The 22,009-nt window shown below is 41.6% G+C and overlaps 1 protein-coding gene across 4 annotated transcripts in view; it reads left to right on the forward strand.

Moving 5' to 3' along the window:
• LOC103176257 (catenin delta-2) overlaps positions 1-22,009 on the forward strand; it is a 447,491-nt gene that overhangs the window by 379,691 nt on the left and 45,791 nt on the right. For all 4 annotated transcript variants that reach the window (XM_042331893.1, XM_042331892.1, XM_042331894.1 and 1 more), the window contains 3 exons: positions 3,833-4,015; positions 14,627-14,800; positions 18,384-18,534. In XM_042331893.1, the coding sequence (XP_042187827.1) occupies positions 3,833-4,015; positions 14,627-14,800; positions 18,384-18,534 (508 nt within the window). The remainder of the gene's footprint in view (positions 1-3,832; positions 4,016-14,626; positions 14,801-18,383; positions 18,535-22,009) is intronic.

Here is a 22,009-nt window from a genome sequence, read left to right on the forward strand (position 1 = left end):
GCATGAAGGGGGTGAAGGCCCTATCATAATAATCCTTGCATTTGATATAGCGCCTTATCACGTCTTTGAATCATCTCAAAGCGCTTCACGGAATATACTGTAAAGTGAATTGACTATATTTGTGGACGAAACGCAGCAGCTAATTGTGCACAGCAGTGTCCCACAAATAGTGTGGATTGAAGTGACCAAATTATTATTATTATTATTATTTGAAGGCATTATTACTCCTAGAAAAGTGATCCTCTGAAAGGCATGTTTGATGCACTTGTCTCCCATCCAAGTTAACTCACTTAAAGAAATGCTTGAATTCTGGCTTTTCCACACACAACTATACAGAACAGCTGAACAGTTTTACGTTCATAACATGCAATACAAGATCTGCCCACATTTAATGTAAGAATATCAGAAAGGTATTGCTAAAGATTGGGCACATTCATTCTGACACAACAAAAACAACTTGCATTTATATAGCTTCCTTCACGCCAGGAGCCGTCTCAGAGCATTTAAATGTGCTGAAGGCAGGATCTGTGCTGTCTTTTGGACTGACTGAGCCTCAGTGCACAAGTTCAGGATTGAAAGTCTCAATCTGGGTATTGGGCTTGTAACACTTTAACATAAGAACATAAGAAATGCTAGATGAAAGAAGATCTAGATCCATCTAGTTCACCTTCCACCTTGATGGCGGTCACATGCACACATGCCCCAAACTACCTATATACTTTGATGTCGGCAAGATATTTCTAAGCGCTTTGACATATCTCCTGATATGAAAGGACTTCTATAAATGTAAATCATGCATACTATGTTGTAAAAAAATTTTATGCAGCGAGTTGTTAATGTCTGGAATGTACTGCCTGAAAGGGTGGTGGAAGCAGATTGAATAATAATTTTCAAACGGAAATTGGATATTTACATGAAAACAAAACATTTGCAAGAACATGGGGAAGCAGTGGGGGAGTGGGACTAGTTGGATAGCTCTTTCACAGGCACTATGGGCCGAATAGCCTCCTTCTGAGCTGAAGGATTCTATACTGTAAACAAAAACAGAAGTCACTGGGAACACTCAGCAGGTCAGGCAGCATCTATGGAGAAAGGAAAGTGAATCAACTAGTATTGGATTCTGACAATTCTGATGAAGGGTTGTGGACCCGAAACGTTGACTCACTTTCCTTTCTCCATAGATGCTGCCTGACCTGCTGAATGTTCCCAGCGACTTCTGTTTTTGTTTTCAGATTTCTAGCATCTGCAATATTTTGCATTTTGATTCTATACTATGTTGTATTTATGCAAAAGCCAATCTGATGACATATCCATTGAAAATCTCTGTTTTAAAGTTCAATGGATCTCTCCGTGTTGCTGTTTGATAATATCATTGTCATTCGTTTTCGATATCTAAGCAAATATGCTAACATATTTATATATGGATTTATTCATTGTTGCTCTTTTTTATATATTACTGTAGCATATGAAAGGGGGGAAAGACAGGAACTGAGTGCTGTGAGTGTGGCATTCCTATGATCACTCACTGGCCCAAATGTCGAAAAATCACCAGCAGCTGATTCATTCTTGTGAAGCAAAACTGAGTGTTGCTACCGTCTGGTACCAAACTACAAAACTGAAAAATAGGACAAAGGCCAATATAGCTGGTTATTCCTCAGTAAAGGAGGAACTTTAATTAACTCTGAGTCAAACCCGATGTTAGTGATTTAAACAAAGGGGAATAATTTAAAGGATGTCCAGAGCAGAGAATGAACAGTACAGAGAGAGTTCTGAGAGCATGATTTTAATGCTAGTTGACAGGGTATATCACGATGGCAGAGGAGATCGAGCACAGAAGACACAGCAGTTGTGCTCACATCTGGCATTTTACTTACAGACAATTTCTCGACTGAGAAAAGGTCCAAGAAGTCTGACGGAAGGTTGAAAATCAAAACAGACTTTACCAGCGTTCAGGATCACAGTGAATTGTTTGACAGTGAATTGGATTGTGAATTGTGCAATTTCAGGTGCAGAACAGAAGTCACTTTCTGTTTGGGAGCTTCAGACCTCATAAGCTGATGTTTGGGATAGAGTTTGTGCTCTTTGAGATGAGGGAATTCAGACGCAGAGAATGGAGATTCTTTCTAATCCCGAGTACAGCATCAAACATTCGTCAGGATAGATAGAATGTGTCAAGTACTGAAGAATGATCACCGTACTATGTCCCAGTAATCAGGCTTGACCCTAAACCAAAGAGCAGTTCCTACTTCCTCACTGTGAACGTTTCCATTTCCCACATCAGCCTTGCCTCTCTGAGTGAGATTGACATTTTGCTGCCCGTTTACACTGAGTTTAGGCCTGTTTTGTCATGCCTTGGTGCCCTCATTAGGAACAAATGCGAGACTTCCCACACTGATATAACATGGACTATTTATAGCAGCGCAGAGACTTCCATTCTGTCAGTCTAGATAAGATTCAAACTCAGAGGTAAAGACACTGCTCATCTCAGTGCACCTCATCCCCAATCTATAGCTCAGAACTCGCATTTGTAACATTGCAGTACCATTGCAACTAATCCACTGTAGTTAGAATGATATGGCACGGAAATAGGCCGTTCGGCCCAACTAGTTCGTGCCAATGTTTACACTGCGCACAAACTCCTGAATCCCTCTCGCGTACCATGGCAGGAGAGTATTTATTGTACCTCTCGGTAATTTCCCCCTTTTTTTCGAGAGCGTCTAAGGCTTTTATGGCTGACTTGAATGTCCATTCAATCCAGTATCTGATCTGACAATACCTACTTGAAGTGCCATGACCAGCTTCTTTGCATCACATGTTGTGTTTTTCATCCCAATGTTTCAGGTTTAACCTTCGATACCATTTAATCTTTTGTAAGCTTCAAGGTGGAAAATCCTTCTTGCCAGCTTAAACACGTGTGACTATCACTCTTCTCTGTACCCTCTCCAATGCTTATGTATGCTTTTTGTGGGGCAGTGACGAGAATTGATCATGAGTCTGGTCTAACTAGTACTTTCTCCAGCATTACTCTACATAATCTTCAGTCTTTGCCCACAAAATACCCAGTCACTCATATGAAGTGTTTTGCTACATCCTCCCAAAGTGAAAGGCACAATATCAAATATTATTATTACTAATACCAATAATCCATACATTTAAGCCTTTCATTCCTTTATGTTACACTACTTTCAATTACTTCAGGCATTCCAGATAATGAACCACAAAGATCCCTGCCGAAACCGAACTCAAAAAGTTCCAATTCAATTTGAAATGAATGTTATGAAAAGATCTTGACGGTTAATGTCATAGTAAAAATGCTACATCAAAATAACTCACAACTCAGACCAGTTGTTACACTTGTTTTGTATTGTATTTGCATTCCATGCTGAGCTGTGTTATCCACCAGGAGTGTTTGGAACTTGCTATCCACCTAGTGAGGGTGGAAACCCACGCCTCTCCAATTTCAAATGACCAACTCGTGACTGTCCTCCTTGAGGGGGATGTAAACAGAGTCTCCTTGGAGCTGAGCTGGCTCCAAGGTGACGTGGGGTGTGTCACTCCGGGCAGAGAGTACGCATTCCATTCCAGACTCTGGGAGATTCCCATGTGTAAGTGGCATACATACGTGGAATTCTCAGTTTGGTTTGGATATTCTTAAGCATGGTGATGGATTTCCACATGTGTCAGACACCCGGCTGAGCAAAAAATATTGGATTATGTTGCGGGTTGGGAAAGGGGAGGGGATTTGGATTCCAGCCGATTGAAATTATCAAACCATTTTTGAACAAAACTACAAAGCCAAAACCAATTAATTTTACCTCTTCCCCCTCTACAGACGATTGAAAATTGTGTCTGCATTTTGAGAAACCTCTCCTACCGTCTGGCAGCAGAAACGGCTCAGGGACAGCAGATGGGGACGGATGAGTTTGACGGATTGCTGTGTGAAGGCACCGGCAAGGACGCCGAGAGCTCAGGGTGTTGGGGCAAGAAGAAGAAGAAGAAGAAATGCCAAGACCAGGTGAGGCCGGCAATTCATTTCTGTAGCTCCTCCAGTGAGTGTGGCCAAGGCTCTCAGGAACACTGTCAGACTGATACCGTACAGCGTCCCAGAAATGAACTGTTGCTTTTTCATGAGGATGCTCTCAGTCACCTTGGGTCTAATTTAAGTTACGCAGCAACTGTCACATAGGAGGAACATAATACTTCAGCGATTACAGGTGATGGAAAGGTGATGCATTTTGTTCCACTAATGAGCCAACATTGCTTCCAGCAGCTCCAGGGTGGTTTTGAAGTGTATTCAGGGTGATCCAACCAGGAGCTGCCTGGTAAAATGGTTTACTAATGAGCAATGTGATGCCTAACAGTGGGTAAGAACCTCCACCCCTCAGGCCTGGCTAAATGGTTCTCATTATCTCAATATCATATTGTTGGGATTATGTGATAATGAAGAGTAGCAGGAGCTAAATAAACAGCTGCATCTTCTCCCCTCTCTGCGGTCACCCACACCTTCTGTCAGTCACTTCAACCAATTAAAAAGCTAGAACAAACTAAAGCTTGCAATGCCAGTTTCACTGATGCAGCATGACACGTAGGGGGAGGAGACCTTTCAAAGACCCCAGTTTGAAGCATTGTTATTTCTTGCTGGGTACAGCATGCAAGACAGGTGTTCAATAACCTGAAACAACATGTAGCTCGTAGGTGTATTTTAGGAAAAAGTAATAAATACAAATTTGAGGCAAAGATGCTGACTTTAGCTTGCCCTGCATTTTGTATCTATAATGTCCAAACGATTGACAGAGATTTGCTTCAGTGAGACATTGTGTGCAAATTGGCTGTCGCATTCACCTACAAATGCACTTACATTACAAGAATGCGACAGCCATTTGCACACAACATGGTCCCACTAACAGCCATGAAGTGAAGGATCAATTTTTCCATAGGATTGTTGGCCAGTACACCTGGAGAAGAACTAGCTTTTCTTTTTAACTTGTGTCACAGGATCTTCAACATTTACCATCTTCTGAATCATCTTTTGATCAAAAATATTTTTTTAACACTTCTACAAAAAATGGAACGATGAGAGGTGCCAGGGCTAATGATCATTCTTTGGAAGTGGTTGATACGAGTACTGAAGATCTTTGTTTATATCTGTGAAAAGAAATACCATATGGGGCACTGCCACCATGGAACTGTAACTTGGGGGAATCACTGCTGAGCAGAGCACTAACCAGCCAAAACAAAACAGGCAAGGGGAAACAGCAGCCATGATTCCACCTTGAAAACCAGTTGTAGCATAAACAGGCACAAAGTTAATCTAGTGTCTACGTTGAAGCTAAATGAGGTGTTAAAACCTGATAACAGCTTGAGGTCTCTTGCAACCGGCTGTAGAATGAGCAGGACAGACGAAGTGCAAGAGGTGTGGTGTCACATCCCAAGGCAGATCTCATGGTCAATGAAGGGACAAGACTAATTCTCAGAGGGGGAAATTGTCAGGGTTAATAATATGGGTGGAAATCTGTGACAGGAAAAGTAGCAAAGTACTAATGGAAACTGCTGCAGACCTCTTGAACAAAGTGATCAAATTGACATATAACAGTTTGAGCACATTAAAGGGGATTCTGAGAAAGAGAAAGTAGGAATGGTCAGTGACAGAATTGCATAATTAAAGAGGATAGAAAAGGGGTCACACCTAAGAGGCGACGGCAACTCATGGAGCTTGACTTGACATGTTAGATTCCGCATCAGGGAGCTAAGGCAGAGGCCACAGCATATCTGACACCGAGCAATAAATATGGGAAGTTACTCAATTTGAAAACTGAGGCACACTGGTTAGTTGTCATTCAAATTGAATGTTGACGTCCAGATAACTGCAAGCCATTATGAACAGGCCAACATCAAGAAGAGTAAATGTTGCTGTTGTGAAGGGAAACCTGAAGGGGAATCACTGGGGAGATATGTTTGACAAGAGGAAATAATTACTTTTTTCAGGCATGCAGTGCAAGAGGCAAAAAACTTTAAGGGACCAAAAAGAAAAGCAGTAATAGATTACAGTGTCCTCGGGATTACAGTGTCCTAGGGAAATGTCATTATGTTGGCATGCTAAAGGCAGACAAAGTATTAAAGAACAACTGTGACCCTCTCAAGGGTGGGAGGGGAGCTGAGGGAGGGGAAAGCAGCTGCATGGCTAAACCTTTTAAGTAAATTCTCATCAGCATTCGCAACAGAAGAGTGTTGCTAAAGCCTGTGAACAAGTTGTCAGAGAATACTTCTGAGAACATAATAAAAAAACGAGAATCGTGAAAGGACTTGTAATCAAGACATTAGAGTAATTGAAGGGCAGCAAGGCATCCGAACCAGATGGAAAACATCCAAGATGACTGAATGAAATGAAGGGTCACCGAGCCTGTTCTAGCTCACATTGGAGCTGTTTTAACCTTTGCTGTGCTGTGCACTGCTGATCTTAACAGTGGGGTTACCACCACTGAGAAACACCAGGAGGTAGCATTTCTCGATTTGAAGAATGGCTTCATTTTATCATCGATGATACCAGTTTTTCATAAGTGTATTGCTAGGCAGGTGGTGGAATCCAGGATTTAGAGGAAAAAGTTATTTAAAAACTAAACGAATAGGCCTAAATTAGGATATATTCAATGGATATGAAGGAAAATTTCAGATTTAAAATTAACACAAAGCAAATCTGGTTTGTGACTATCAAAGTAGATCTACTTTGTCCTGTGAATTTAAAACAATAATAATAATTCTTACATTTCAGAGGATGACTGAAAGTGCCTCACAGGATTCACTGAAAAATACACTAGAATACATTAGAATATACAGCACAGAAACAGGCCATTCGGCCCAACTGGTCTATGCCGGTATGTGTAGTGACTGTGTATTAGGTAGCAGAACTCAGCAGCCATTGTGTATGCAGCAATATCACACAAACAGCCATGGAGTGAATGATCAATTTTATCTTGACCAGGAAAGTGGGAGAAATTCCCTTTTTGAATATTGCCATTGGGTAATGGGGTCTGTACACCTAAACAGACAGATGTTTATTGGCAGACTTAACATTATTTTTTCACTCATGGAATAAAGAATATCTTAGCATGAGTGAGCAGTCTATGTTGGACCTGAAAATTCAGCTGGTGTTAATTTTGAGACAATTGTCTTACAACTGAACATTGTGCAGAATTTTGACAACCCTGTTTGAGTGATAGTTTTCTGCAAGTCTTTTTAAGAACTGTGAAAAACTATTTTCCAAAATAGGATTAATTTAAGAATTTTTCCAAAATGTTGGTCTTAGTTTTTTAAGAGCATAATCATAAGGCTAAGACCAGGTGAAATTTTAAACTTCTGAGCTGTCTGCTTTAATTGTCCCCTTTGAATGCATCATCTATGTATGCAAGTTCATGAATTTTAGTTGACATTTCTAACTGCAATATCATCATGGACACAGTGATAGACATCTCACACATCAGTAATAAATAACTCTGAGCTGCATTGAACTAGTGAATGAGTCTTGTGATGAGAAGGTGTAGAGGTTTGCCCTGGTACAGGCTGTGAGCCTGACACCAGAATCAGGGTCACTATTTCCTGACTGCTAGGTTGATAAATAGCCAGACGACCAGAACCTCAGCGTCCAACACAATGAAAAGATTTTCCAGATATAAAAGAAAGTAAGCTTGAAATTGTTCCTGGTACAAGCTCACAGTAAACCTTTGTTGATACTTTAACATTTTAAGCAGATTGGAACGGCCGCCCTCAGCCAGCACAGCCCCGACAGGAAATTTAATTTCATGGCCCGTGGAGATGCATTTTTTTTTCAGGTGGCTGAATTATGTTTTTATTGAAATTTCAGAAGGCTGCTTGAATTTCTAGCTAAAGGTCAGGTGGATTTACTACCTTTGAAAAGTCTAGCATTTCTTGGCTTCTGATAAATGCCAATAGTGGCCATAGTTGCATTTGAATCCTTGGATTTCAACTCAAGAGGCTCTGAAATGTGAACGTTACTCACACAGACTTGTGTTTCTACTCGTTGCCCTCCTTTTCTCGGGCAATATTTGGCTGAATGTAATAACAGACATTTTAAACTTACATGGATCAATTCACAAGAGGAGGCCAGGAGATTTGCTTTGCTTTTTTTGCTTTAATCATTTGTAACTCTTGGCAATAAAGTACAGAGGAGAATGACAACTGTAAAGAGAGAAAAAAAGTAACAGGCCAAGAAAAAAGTCACAGCCAATCACCTTGGAAGCAATCACCTTCAGTTTTCTTTGTGATTTATAATAATAATCTTGCGTTTGATATCACATTGTCAAAATGTCTCAAAGCGTTCACAGGATATACTGTAAAATGATTGACTGTTTTTGTGGGCGAAACTTGGCAGCCAATTTGCACAGAACAATGTCCCACAAACAGTCATGGAGTGAGTGACCAATTTGCTTTGAGGGACTTGTTGGCCAAAACACCAGGAGGAACTCCCTTCTCTTATTAAATAATGCCATGGGATTATAAATCTAATGCCATGGGATTATAAATTATAAAACTCTTATTAAATAATGCCATCCACCTGAACAGGCGGACAGATGACCTCAGTTTAATGTTTTTCCGGCCAAAGTAGGCAGGGATAACATAACAAACATCCACCAAACCCAAACCAATCAGTCAAAACCAAAAAGTATCAGACATATCTAAATAGGTCTTTGGGAAGTATTTAAGAAATTATACAACCTTGTAATACTGTGCCCCTCTACTCTCAGATTTCCAGTAGCTTTTTCTCTTCATCTCTTCAAATTTTTGTAGGTGTGTCAGCCTGGCCCAGATTGTAGGGCTCTTGCCCATGAGTCAGAAGGTTGTGGTTTCAATTCTCACATCAGAACTTCAGACTCATACAGTCTCAGCTGACACTCCAAAGCAATGCTGGGGAACGTGCTGCATTGTTGGAGGTGCCATCCTTCAGTTGAGACGTCAAACCATCTTCTGTTTAGGTGGTTAAAGATCCCGTGGCATTATTCGAAAAGAGGAGGGTGTTTCTTCTGATATCCTGTTGGGAACCCCCCCCCCCCAAATAAAATTGATCATTTACTGTTATTGTTTGTGTGTGTAAATTAGCGGCTGGGTCCACCTACCAAATACAATCACAACATTCTGAAGTGAATTCTGTGCAGTGCTTTGAGATATCTCGACAATGTGATAACCTTGACATCAAAATTCAAGGGTTATTATATAAAAAATAATCATTCATTTGATACAGTGCTATTCACATCAGTAGGATGTCTCAAAGCACTTCACGTAATTTACTGTAATATCTAGTGACTGTGTATTGTGTAGGCGAATTGGTGCACAGCAATGTCCCACAAACAGCTAAGAAGTGAATGACCATTTTATTTAGGGGATTCTATCTGTGAGTAGTGTCCCCACATCTGAGTCTCTAAGAAGTGCCCTCATAACCCTAACATTGATATTGAATGCTTTGTTTAGTTATCCATGTGTGCTGTTTTCCAATTTAGATTAAACATCACTGAACTATTGTTACTTCTATGCCCAGATTGGTGTCTGAGTTATTGAATGGAGCTAAATCTTGGAGAGACCTGCCCCTTGTAGACCCCTGACATATTCACTTAGGAAACGGCCATGAACTGCATTGACCTTCCCTGGCAATGAGGTCTTCCCTAAAGAAGTAGATTGGTGTCCACAGCTCCTGCTTCTCTTAAAGTCCAAAGTTCTTTTTTCCTCCTTAACCCTTTGTGTTTCCAACACCTAATGGGAATGGTATAAGGACAGGACAAGGAGACAAAGAGACTGCGAAATGGAACGTACTCGCTGAATGTGCTAGAGAGAATGTTTTGCTGTCCCATGCCTCATATTTCTTGCAGTAGGCCCTTATTTGCAGTATTCACAAAGGGATTGGGAATCAGGAAACAGATGCCTTGGTTGGCTTCAGCAGTAAAATTACATCAATGATTTCCAATAGGCAACCAAAGTGCCAAAGAGAGATCAAAGAGCAACAGAACATCTTCCCTTTGATTCTTCCGTCTTTTTTACTGTACACACTTTGACTTCTATCAGAAGACGCCAAATGCATTCTAACCTCATAGACATGGAACTCACGTCATCCAGGCTGACACTTCAATGCAATACTAGGGGCTGTACTGCATTGTCAGAGATGCCGTTCTTTAGATGAGACATTAAACCAAAGTGTTGTTTCCTATCCAGGTAGACGTTAAAGATGCCGTGGCACTAATCGAAAAAAGAAGGGAGTTTCTCCCAGGGTCCTGGCCAACAATCCTCCAAATAAAATTGATCATTCTCCTCATGCCTGTTTGTGGAAAGAATTGTGGGACAAATTGGCTGCCGCATTCACCCCCAAAATACGCAAATACTTATGCACCATGTATGCTCTCAATGTGAAAGGCACTATATCAAATGTAAAGATTATTATTATTAATAATGGTATTATTATTTTGATAACTTCTGAGACTGACCAAGAAAGCTCATGTATCACTTCCCACCTCATTTGTGACTATCCCAAATTAGATATCACTCTCCATTACCTTGTAGACCTTCCTTAGTGATAAGCTGGACTTCTCCAATGAGACTGTGATGTGTGCATAGTATCTCAAGTACATTGGAGACTTGCAGTGATAGAAAAAGGTCACTCCATCAAGAGAACTCAGTTCTTTAGAGCAGTACGAGTGGAAATCATTATAATTCCACAGCCACCTACCACATTAACAGACTGAGAGTAAGCTTCTGTCTGATTGAGACAGTGATGGCCTACTATGGCATATGAAAAGAGGAGGGATAATTTGTTGAGTCAGGCTATAAAGCAAGGAGTTACAGCATGAAAGTACCATGCTTTACAAATGTAATTTTGTATTGTATTTTAGTTCCATTTTTCTAGTTATAACTCGGCCTTCTTGGTGATTTTTGTAGGCAAACAGAGAAGTCTATTTGCACCCCACAATGTTTCGCAAACAGCCTGGAGTTAACGACCAATTTATATGGGGGATTGTTGGCCAAGACACTGGGGGAAAACTTCTTTTTTATCACATGATGTTAGATACCTGGGAAATTAATTAAAACTGCTTGTCACCGATAAAGTTAAAGAAGAGGGTATATAGTAGACCATTGTCATGTCTCCACCTTAAGCTGTAGTTTCCTCTTCCTTATGATTTTATGATTCTAATGGGCTGAAATTCCATAGCTGCATTGATGATGTCAGCCACAAATGGGATTTCTCCATTAAAATCACATATCACCCCAGAGACGCTACGCAGAGCAGGGTAAATAGTGAGTTGTCCCAGGCCTCTCCTCGCAAGTTAGCTGCTGAAAGAGTGACCAGGAGGTGAGTTGTTTCCCAGTTTTCCCACCATCTGGGGAGAAGTGGCCCTTTGCCTCCTAAATTTACGTTTCAAGGCATTTATGCATATTGTAGAAAGCAGTTTGCTTTGCTACAGGACCACCAGTTCTGTCCCTTCTCATACTAATACACAGTCACTACACTCACCAGTAATTACTGTAAGGTGCTTTGAGATGTTTTGACATTATAGGGACCATCTTAAATGCAAGGATTACTTTTTCTTTAGTTTGAAAGTTCCCCACATTCCATGAGAAGCACATGTTCAGACACAAACACGCACTGACACATACACAACACATACACAATGCACACAAACATACAGAACACCACACTCACACATACACAACACACACACATATACAACACACACTGACACGTACACAACATGCACACATACACACACTGACATGTACACAACATAAATACATACACAACACACACATATACACAACGTATATACCACAGCGTACATACACAACACACACATACACAACACACACATATGTACAACGCACACTAACACATACATACATACATAACACACACATATACACAACACATACATACACAAGACACAAACAAAAGACACATACACATGCACAACAAATACACAACAAACAAATACACAACACATACACAACATATATTCACAAATACACTCAAAAACACACACAAACGAAGCTGTGCCTTACGCATCGCCCATAATTCACACTCGCAGAGGTTGCTCGGCCAGGAAGGATTGCTTCATTTAATCCGTGAGTTTGTGATAGAACAAACTTTACCATGTTTGTTCATCAATTGTATGTTTTTATTCAGACAACTTTGAGCTGTGAAATAAACAAATCCCTCCAATGTAACACAAAGGGGTATAGGGTGCTTGACATTGTCCATGACATCAATAAGGGAATAATTACTGCATACATATGTTTATCTCCGCACTGGCAGCAGCAGATTGTGTAGGAGATGGCAGGAGAGTGACGCAGGGAATATGATTCACATTGTTTGATGGAGCGGCTTAGACGTATCTCTTTATTATTGGTATGAAAAGTGAAGATGCAAGTTCCTTCACCACAGCAGTCTTACAAATTACAAAGACTTGATCTGGGTCTTCTGAACCAGCCAAAGAGATTGAAAAAAAAATCTAAATATAGATCCTTGCGAGAGCATCTCTTTCATGGCTTGGAGTAGTTACTGAGTTTGAATTAATGCATGCAGAATGGCTCTACTGAGATGCCACATTTCATGTGGAACTTTTAGTTGAAGTGAAATTGGAAAATTATTTTTTGATGTAGATCTGAGAGTTTTCCTTTTATTTTGAAACTGGTTTTATTTAATCTCCTCCTACCCTGTAACCATGCAGTATTCTCAGGCCAAGGAGGGAACTGTGGACCTGCTCCCAGGCATCTGCTCTAGCAGCTCCAGAGCTAGTGACTGGAGATGAGAAATCACTCTCCTACTCTCTCACCTGGCCTGTGGGAAATCCTCTGGTTTTACTCGGGGTCTCCTCCTGTTGGTATGAGTTCATTGAATCACTGCATTACCTTACCTAGATATGAGGAGGCAGGGAATAGACGGGCATGGGAGAGGGGATCAGGAGAGGTGGAGGCTCATGTGAAACATGAACAATGACACATATTAGTTGGACTCAAGGACTGTTTCAGTGTTGTAAACTTCCATGGAATCCAATGAAATAGTTTGAGATGTTTTGATGCTTTGTTTTGATGGAGTCCTGTGGCATAGTGTTTTAGGGCATGTGCCTCGCAAGCGTGAGGACCTGGGTTTGATTCCTGGCAGGGCAAAACGTTGGGCATGTTTCCTTACTCCACATGCCTCTGTTTACTGAGCACTAAGTAGGAACCTGGTTGTTTATCGATTGGCGGATCACTTTTCTGGGAGGAATAATTCTTTCACAAAAAAAAGTGGTCACTCAATCCACGACTGTGTGTAGGACACTGCTGTGTGCAGTTGGTTGCTGAGGTTCACCCATATATTCTGCGAAAGGCTTTGAGACATCTTGAAGACATGATAAGGTGCTATATCAAATGCAAGAATTATTATTATTATTATTATATGCTTTATATTAGTGGTAGTATGTGTGGCTAGAAATTAGCATTTGCCACTCAGTGGTATTATGCTTTGGATCACCAATTCTGCAACATCATACCAAATCTATATTTAAAATCATTTGGTCATTAACTTCAAGCCTGTGTGTAGAACGTGGCTTTCCACAGATTGGCTGCCATGTTCATCTACAAATACACAGTTAGTTACACAGGTCCAAAACACTGACTGTCCAGTGCCTTGGGACGTCCTCCTGATGTGAAAGGCGCGAAACAAATCTAATTTTGTTGCTGCTGCTGTTGTTACTTTGCTCTACGATAATTATCTTTGAAGCGCTTTGAGCCATTTCAAAGTGGTTGGTATTATGTCAATTGAGGGATTATTAGTTTGGTGGAGTTTGTCTTGAACAACAACAACAACAAAATTACATTTATGGAGCACCTTTCACGTTGGGAGGACATCCCAAAGCGCTGAACAGTCAGGTTTCAGGGCCCGAGCATGGGGGAAGGGTGGTGTAGGGGTGAGGGAAGGCAGAGAGGTGGGAGGGCGACCAAAGGCATGGTCGAAGAGAAGGATCTTGAAATCGGCATTGAAGGAGGCAAGGGAAGAAGTGAGGCGAAGGGACCATGGGATGGAGTTCCAGAGTGTGGGGGCAGAGGTTGAAAGCCCGGCCACCAATGGTAGGGCGGGTCGAGCGGGAGACATGGAGCAGACCGCAGCCCGCTGAACGGAGGAGCGGGCAGGTTGGTAGGGAGTCCGCAGGTCAGAGAGGTAGGAGGGGGCAAGGCCATGGATAGCCTTGAAAATGAGGACGAGGATCTTGAATTCGATCCTCTGGGGAATGGGGAGCCAGTCGAGTCGGGCGAGGGTGGGAGTGATGGCGTTATGAAGCCTGGTGCATGAGAGTACACGAGCTGCAGAGTTTTGGATGATCTGTAGCTTGTGAAGTGAAGAGTTGGGAAGGCCGATGAGGAGGGAGTTCCCGTAGTCGAGCCTTGATGTGACGAATGCGTGGGTGAGTGTTTCAGCAGCCTGAGGGGTGAGGCAGTGGCGGAGTCTGACAATGTTGCGTTGAATCAAAAATTTAAGCATTCCTCATTTGCAGAAGACATTGGAAAGTGAAGGATTTCACCTGTTATCACAACATTGCAGAAACGTGAGTTGTTGTGTGATTTTTTGTTCTCTCTTGTTCCCCTTTCACAGTGGGATGGCGTTGGTCCTCTCCCAGAGACAGCAGATCCACCAAAGGGTATACAGCTGCTGTGGCATCCCTCAATAGTCAAACCCTACCTCACACTTCTGTCAGAATGCTCAAATCCAGACACCTTGGAGGGGGCAGCAGGAGCCCTACAGAATCTGGCTGCAGGGAGCTGGAAGGTAGGTACCACAGCCCTGTGCTTCACTGAGAAACAGTACGACAGTAGGTTTTACTGCCATTTTATCCCACCACTGGGAAGTGGTTCTGTGTCATGCAATAACCTCTGGGTATTCCTCTTGTGTGAGTCTCGCGCTCACTGCGTTAACATAACCTTCTATCATGCATGAAGTGCGTTATATGAATACAACTTGCTGTTCTGCTGTTATTACTTTGTTCAGGTATTACTTTTACACATGGCTTATACATGGCATATAATAGACCTTGTCTGTCTCCAAAAGACACGCACTTGACACATATTTTCATGTGGGACACACATCTGTGGGTCCTAACCCTCTTTTTCTTGAAGTAAACGTCAGTCCTGTTACTCTGCTTGTAAAGAATGTGAATGGATCCAGTGGAGCGAGCAAGCTGTGCTTCATTTCGTCATACCACAGTTGTCTCAGAATAAAAATCTTGAGGTTTCTTTTGTTGTTTTGTTTTATTTCACCCTTGTGCCCTTGGCGAACATTTCCCCAGCTTTGTGGGGTCATTGAGTAGAGGGTTTGGTCAGAACAAGTTATTGGCAGAAATATTTTTTAAAAAAAAGACTCCAAACACACAGCAGGTCAAACAGACCCTGAGAATATTACTGTTGAAAAGTCCCACCCAAATCATTTACTTATTGTTTTACCTAAGATGCTGTTTACAGTGGTTTTCAACCATTTTCTGTTATCGTGTCAGATTTAATTTCCAACTCTCAAAATAGTTTACAATCCTGTTTTTCATTATAACAGGTAATGACTGTGTTTCATGTGACAACTTTTTCTGGAAAATTACTGGAATGCATCAAAACACAGATAAGGATATATGCTTGTATGTTTCTGTCTATCTGTTAGTAAAGATGAAATAATGTTATCCGGCTCTATTTGGGCATCAGTTCCTGACACATAATTTTGCACCAAATGTTGCACTAAATTGGCAAACTCACTCAGACAGCCATGAGAATAACTGAAGTAGGAACTGGAAAGATTCTTATTTGTGCAGCAGGGAGTGTTCTTCTAAGAATAGGGTAAAGGCACCTGGCTGGCCCTGAGAAGAGGGGACATTCCACTCCATCAGCCTGGTTGACCAGGTATTGCTAAATGCAGATATAGCTCCAAAAATCAGAATAGAATCTGCTAATAGAATAATAATAGTAATAATAATCCTTACATTTGATGTAGCACTTTATTGAGTCTTCAAGACGTCTCAAAGCGCTTCACAGAATATATCGTTAAGTAAATTGACGGTATATTTTGTGGACATTTATATTCAATACAGTGGCTTTCACATTGGGAGAACGTCTCAAAGCACTTCACAGGATACACTTCACAGGATATACTGTAAAGTTAGTGACTACGCATTTTGTAGGCAAACACAGCAGCCAGATTGCGCGCAGCAGCCAGATTGCGCACAGCAATATCCCAGGAACAGCATTTCTTCTTATTATTATTTATTCTTATTCTTATTCTTATTATTATTTCTTCTTATTATTATTTCTTATGCTCTTATGTAGAGAGGCACTGAAAGTAATTTTGCAGACATCTTCCAGACGTCAACGCGCTTCACAGGATATACTGTAAAGTGAATTGACTGTATATTTCTGGGCGAAATGCGGCAGTCAATCGCGCAGCGCAGTGTCCCACAAACAGTCGTGGATTGAGTGACTAAATTTTTTTTTGAGGAATTATTATCTCCGGAAAAGCGATCCGTCAATCAACTAACAACCGGGTTCTTACTTACTGCTAGGTAAACAGAGTCGTGTGGAATGAGGAAACTTGCCCAACATTTCGCCCTGCCGGGAATAGAACCCAGGTCTCTTGACTGCAGGCTAGTGCTCTAACCACTGAGCTACAGGACTTCATGACTATATTCAGGATTATATTCATGAGGATGTCAAACCTATAATTCCTGCTTTATCTGAAATGGCATTAAAGAGGGATCCGCTGAAAGCTTCTTGTATTTTATTTGTGGTTACTGATTTATCTGGCTTTGTATTAAACATCTGGAAAGGCGGTGACAGGAATACACGAACATCAGCGAATAGACACAGTGCTGCTACTTCTTCAGCAAAGGAGCAATAGTGATCAGTAGTGAGCAACATTGCTGGAGAGGAGATATGAGGATGGACTCCCAAGTTTCATAATGCTTACTGCTCCTATTATAAATAGTCAATATTTTTATAAATTTCATTTGTTTCTCTTCCCAGCGCTCCCCTGTCAACACACACGCAAACGCCACAGTACTGACCGAGTGAGATCTTGTCTGCCTACTGAGTGACAAGTAATTCTTGTTGCATACACAGTATGTCAGTTCATGAGCTTTATTTCACTTGCTTTAAAATAAATTCACGCTTTTTTTCCCAATTTCCATGCAGCAATGAAGTGAATGATCAATTTTATCTGGGAAATTGTTAGCCAGGACACTATAAACCTGAAGTTGGGACTTGGAGCTCACGTAGTCTAGGCTGATACACCAATACATTGCTGCATTATCAAAGGTGCCATCCTTTGGGTGAGATATTCAGATGGATGTTAAAAATCCCATGGCACTATTTGAAGAGAAGGAAGTTTCTTCCTATGTTCTGGCCCTGGCCCCTCTCATGTGAATTACAATAACACAAGTATTTCTCCCTTGGTCTGTGAATAACATATCACAAGTGTTCCTGCTTTGATCTGATAAAGGTTACCAAGCAGAATGCACCCTGAAGAAAACAAATCAAAATTGTGTGCTTTTTATATTCGACCGAGACCTCTGAATTAACATTGCTGGATACCAGGGTGTGTTTAGCTTGTGACTGAAGGACTCCAGGGGCAGCTGGCACAAGAGAGAACTTAAACTAAGACCAAACACTTATCTTAAGTTTTCAGAAGGTCTTACCTCAGGGTAAGACCAAGCTCAGAGGAGAATCTTATTGTCATTACTCTTGACTGACAACAGAACCGGCTATCCTCAACTACAAAATGACAACTTCACTTCACAGTGCTGGCAGGGATTCCGAGCTGGGGGTGGGGAGAGCAGAGGAAGGAGGGGGAAGGTAAACAAAAGCCTAGTGAAAAAGAAACGTTTTTCTATTTTAGTTTTTCTACTATGCACTTGAAAAACAAAGCTGTCATCCCGATTGTTTCTGGCCAGCCCTGGGAGGTACACACACTTCGTTGGATAGCCCTCTGAGTTGTGTGTCAAGACCTATCCTTCCACTTAAGATTCCCAATATAACCTTGGAGCAAATGAAGATTCACATCAAGACGCTTTTCTTGTTTTTCTGTGTCTGTTGGTGAGCTCAGGTTTGGACAGATCCGCACCTCCTGCTGTTTCAAAAAAAGAGGAAATGAGGCCAGAATCTAATGGCACAGAAAATGGTCTCCCCTTTGCAAGTTTTAGCTTGTAAATGTAATGGTACTGTCAGTGTTATTATCTAAACTTAATAACAGTCAGAATATGGCCTGCCAGTGTGCAGTGTGCAGGTACCCAGCGCTTTGAGACATCCACCCCCAAATGAAAGGTGTTATATAAATGTAAATGGAACTGTACTTGCCAATGCGCTGCTGTTTGTTTCCGCAGTGGTCTGTTTACATTCGTGCAGCAGTACGGAAGGAGAAGGGTTTGCCAATTCTGGTGGAGCTGCTGCGAATAGACAACGATCGTGTGGTGTGTGCTGTTGCCACAGCTTTACGAAATATGGCCTTAGATGTCAGAAACAAGGAGCTGATCGGTAAGTAAGAAAAGTCGGGATCTCCCAGTCTATTAGAGAACAAATATTATACTACATATATACTACATATATGTAGGGGCGATGGTAAAAGTGGAAGGAAATATCTGAATACAAAATATAGCTGAGTGCCGTGATACCAAGGTTGCAGTGTAAGATTGAACCTCGGGGGAACTTTAAATCCTTTTTGCTGTGTCTAAATTGTGTTAATCTTATGGAACACTCTTTTATTCCTTATTCCTTATCAAATAAATCTTCCATAGCTTCTAGGAGTCAATGTATGAAATAAAAAGAAATCTAGATCTCAGGGCAAGCTTGAAATTAATCAGTATTGATTTGTGATTTAAAAAAAAATTCAATCTGGGGGTTCTCACTATCTGGAAGTCAGTGAATTGCTATTTGACGACAATAGCAACAAATTGCAGTTATATATCGCGTTTCACATCAGGAGCAAGTCCTGTGGATTGGAGTCAAGAGGGGTAGAGGGCAAGAGGGGTGTGGAGTTGGGAGGACGACCAAAGGCATGGTGATACCAAGGCTTCAAGGAGATTGGGCTTGAAGGAGGTGAGGCAGGGGGACTCTGGGATGGAGCTCCAGATGGTGGGGGCAGAAAGGCTGAAGCCCCGATCCCCGATTGTGGAGCGGGCAGGGTGGGGACATGGATCAGGCTAGTGGCCACCAAGGGGAGAAAACAGACGGATTCGTAAAATTTTAGTAGGTTGCAGGGGTACAGAGGAGCAAGGTCATGGAGGACTTTGAAAGTGAGGACGAGGATCTTGAACTTGATCCTTTGGGGGATGGGAAGCCAGTGAAACCAAGTGAGGGAGGGGGTGATTGGCTCATGGAGCATGGTGTAGGAGAGGACATAGATGGCAGAGTTCTGAATAATCTGCAGTTTGTGGAAGAAAGAGTTGGGAAGTCCGGCGAGCAGGGAGTTAGCATAGTCAAACCTGGACGTAGCGGTCCTGAGGGGAGAGGCAATGGCAGAGCCGGACAATGTTGCGGAGGTGGGGGAAAGCAAAAGGGGTCATGGCATGTGGGGTTTAAAAAATAGCTGAGGGTCGAACAAGACACCAAGTTCCATGCTGACTCAATGAGGTGGAGTGTGCATCCATGAATAGTAATGCTGTCAGCGCCTGAGGTGAGGAAGCGCTGACAGGAGCTCATCATGAGAGCCTCAGTCTTTACAACATTCAACTGGAGAAAATTGGCTCTCGTCCAGGACTTGAAGTCTGACAGACAAGCAGTGATCCTGAAGTCGAAGATGGAGGCCGAGAAGTATCATTAGGTGTCATCTGCATACAGGGTGGAAGTTAACCTCATGCCTGCAGATTGTGTCACCACATGTTTTTCTTCTAAATAATATTAATTAAGATTCCTAAAAGGCCTACAGAATGAGCAGATAGGTGGCGAATAAAGTTTAAGTCTAAGTTCAATCGGGAAATATGAAGCGATTCACTTTGGTAGGAAGAATGAAGAAGCCAACTGTGTCCTGAATGGTAGGAATCTGAGAGAGGGAAGATAAACAAGGGATCTGGGGATTCAGATTCACAGGAACTCTAAAAGCCATAAATAATTCAAGTATAGTCCTTGGTTTTATGTTCAGAGGAATAGAGCATAAAAATAGGGAATTAATGCTAAATTTACATAAAACCGTGGTTAGACCACTTTTGGAGTACCGTGAGCAATTTAGGTTACCGCATTGTATAAGAGATATGATAGCAATTGAGAGAGTGCAATGTAATTTACAAGGATTTTACCAGGAGTGAATGGATTCAACTATCAAGAATGATTGGACAGGTTGCAGATTTTCTCAAGAGTTGAGACGATTGAAAGGGGACCTGTTAGAAGGTGCTTAAAATCATGAAAGGATTTGATAGAGTGAATGTTGATAGGCTGTTTCCACTTGCTGGTGAGTCCAAAACTAGAACACATGAAAATAAGAGAGACAATACTAGATTTAATGGGGAGTTTAAGAGGAGCTTTTTCATGCAGATGATGATGAAAATATGGAACTCACTGCTGAAAGCTGCAGTTGAAGGAAATAGCATCTGTGTATTAAAGAGAAAATTTAATGTATTCATGAAGGAGAGGGGAATACAAGAGGAGATTAGGAGGGGTTGGGATACGTGTGAGTATAAACACTAGCCAGACTGGTTGGGCGTGTTTCATGGGGTAACACTCTCTGTAACAGATCACATACAAAAACAGTATTAAGCGAACAGTCAACATGAGTGCCAAGAATTCAGCATGAGTACTGCACAAGTAACCACATGCAAATGTATGAAACCAATTTCATCGGGTAAGTCGGTGCTGAGTGTTGAGCTTTGGGGCCTGTTTAAGGTTATCAAAATGTAATTAAGACATGTGTGTCAAAGATTGTAGTGACTATGTGTTGAGTATTGAGAGTGCAATGAAACATGCTGATAAAAAGCCTGTGTCAGACTGGCCTCGGTGCTGTTCATAGAATCAGGTCTCCGAATGCAACCTCAAATGTGATTCATCAATGCACTACTGGGACTAATGTCAATATGTACAGGAGTCACATTAATGGGATCTCCCGTTATAAGTTAGCAACAAAAAGATTGGCTTTTTAACGGTTGGCGTGTGATTGACCGTTGTGTGTATGAGAGCGAAACTGGAAAAGAGATGGAAAGCCAAGATATAAGGGAAAAAAGTGCGACTGGGAACAATTAGAGTTATCTCTTCCTTTCCGGGTGATAAAATAGTTTTACATCAGCAAGTCTTTGCACTTACCTTCACATTGGAAATGCAGCAACCTGTCCAGAAAACAGAGCTTTGAGATGGATGGAGTGGCGGTCTTACATATTATCCAAGAGCACTCATATAACAGAGTGTAGTTTCCCCAAAAGCAGATCAGTGCTCTGTCAGCTGACATCACAGAAGGAAGGCTGTTAGCTGCTTGAGAGCTCCACCAATGTGACAGAAATCTTAATAGCCATTTTAATTAAATTTAACTCAAGGGTACGATAAAACCAATGCTGCCTAGAGGTTCAGTGCTTTTGTGTGCTGAAATATTGCCCCTTGTCAGGCACCAGTGAGCTTGCACTTCAGGCACTGCAACAAACCATTGCTTATTTTCGCAACTTTTGGGTCCCCAGTGACAATAGAGTATGCAGATGGTGAAAATTGTGAGGTTTATGAAATCTCATAAATAAATGCTGTTGAGGAATTGGTAATCATTGGTGTAAGCTCTCCCCCCCCCCCCCAACTTTGTCACAAAATGGACTGTCAACTCCCAGTGGCAGCTTCAGTTGGGCTTTGGGCCCAACCATTGTGATAAAGTTGGGGGCGGTGACACACTGAGCCCATCGAAGGTTACTGAATTACTCAACCACATATATCAATTATATAATAATACAGTAATAATAATAACCCTTACATTTGATGTTCGCCTTTCACGTCAGGATTACCGATTTTATTTGGGAGAATTATTGACCAGGACACCAGGAGAAAC

Source organism: Callorhinchus milii, unplaced genomic scaffold (genome assembly GCF_018977255.1).
Source record: "Callorhinchus milii isolate IMCB2004 unplaced genomic scaffold, IMCB_Cmil_1.0 Scaffold2, whole genome shotgun sequence".
Classification (NCBI taxonomy): domain Eukaryota; kingdom Metazoa; phylum Chordata; class Chondrichthyes; order Chimaeriformes; family Callorhinchidae; genus Callorhinchus; species Callorhinchus milii.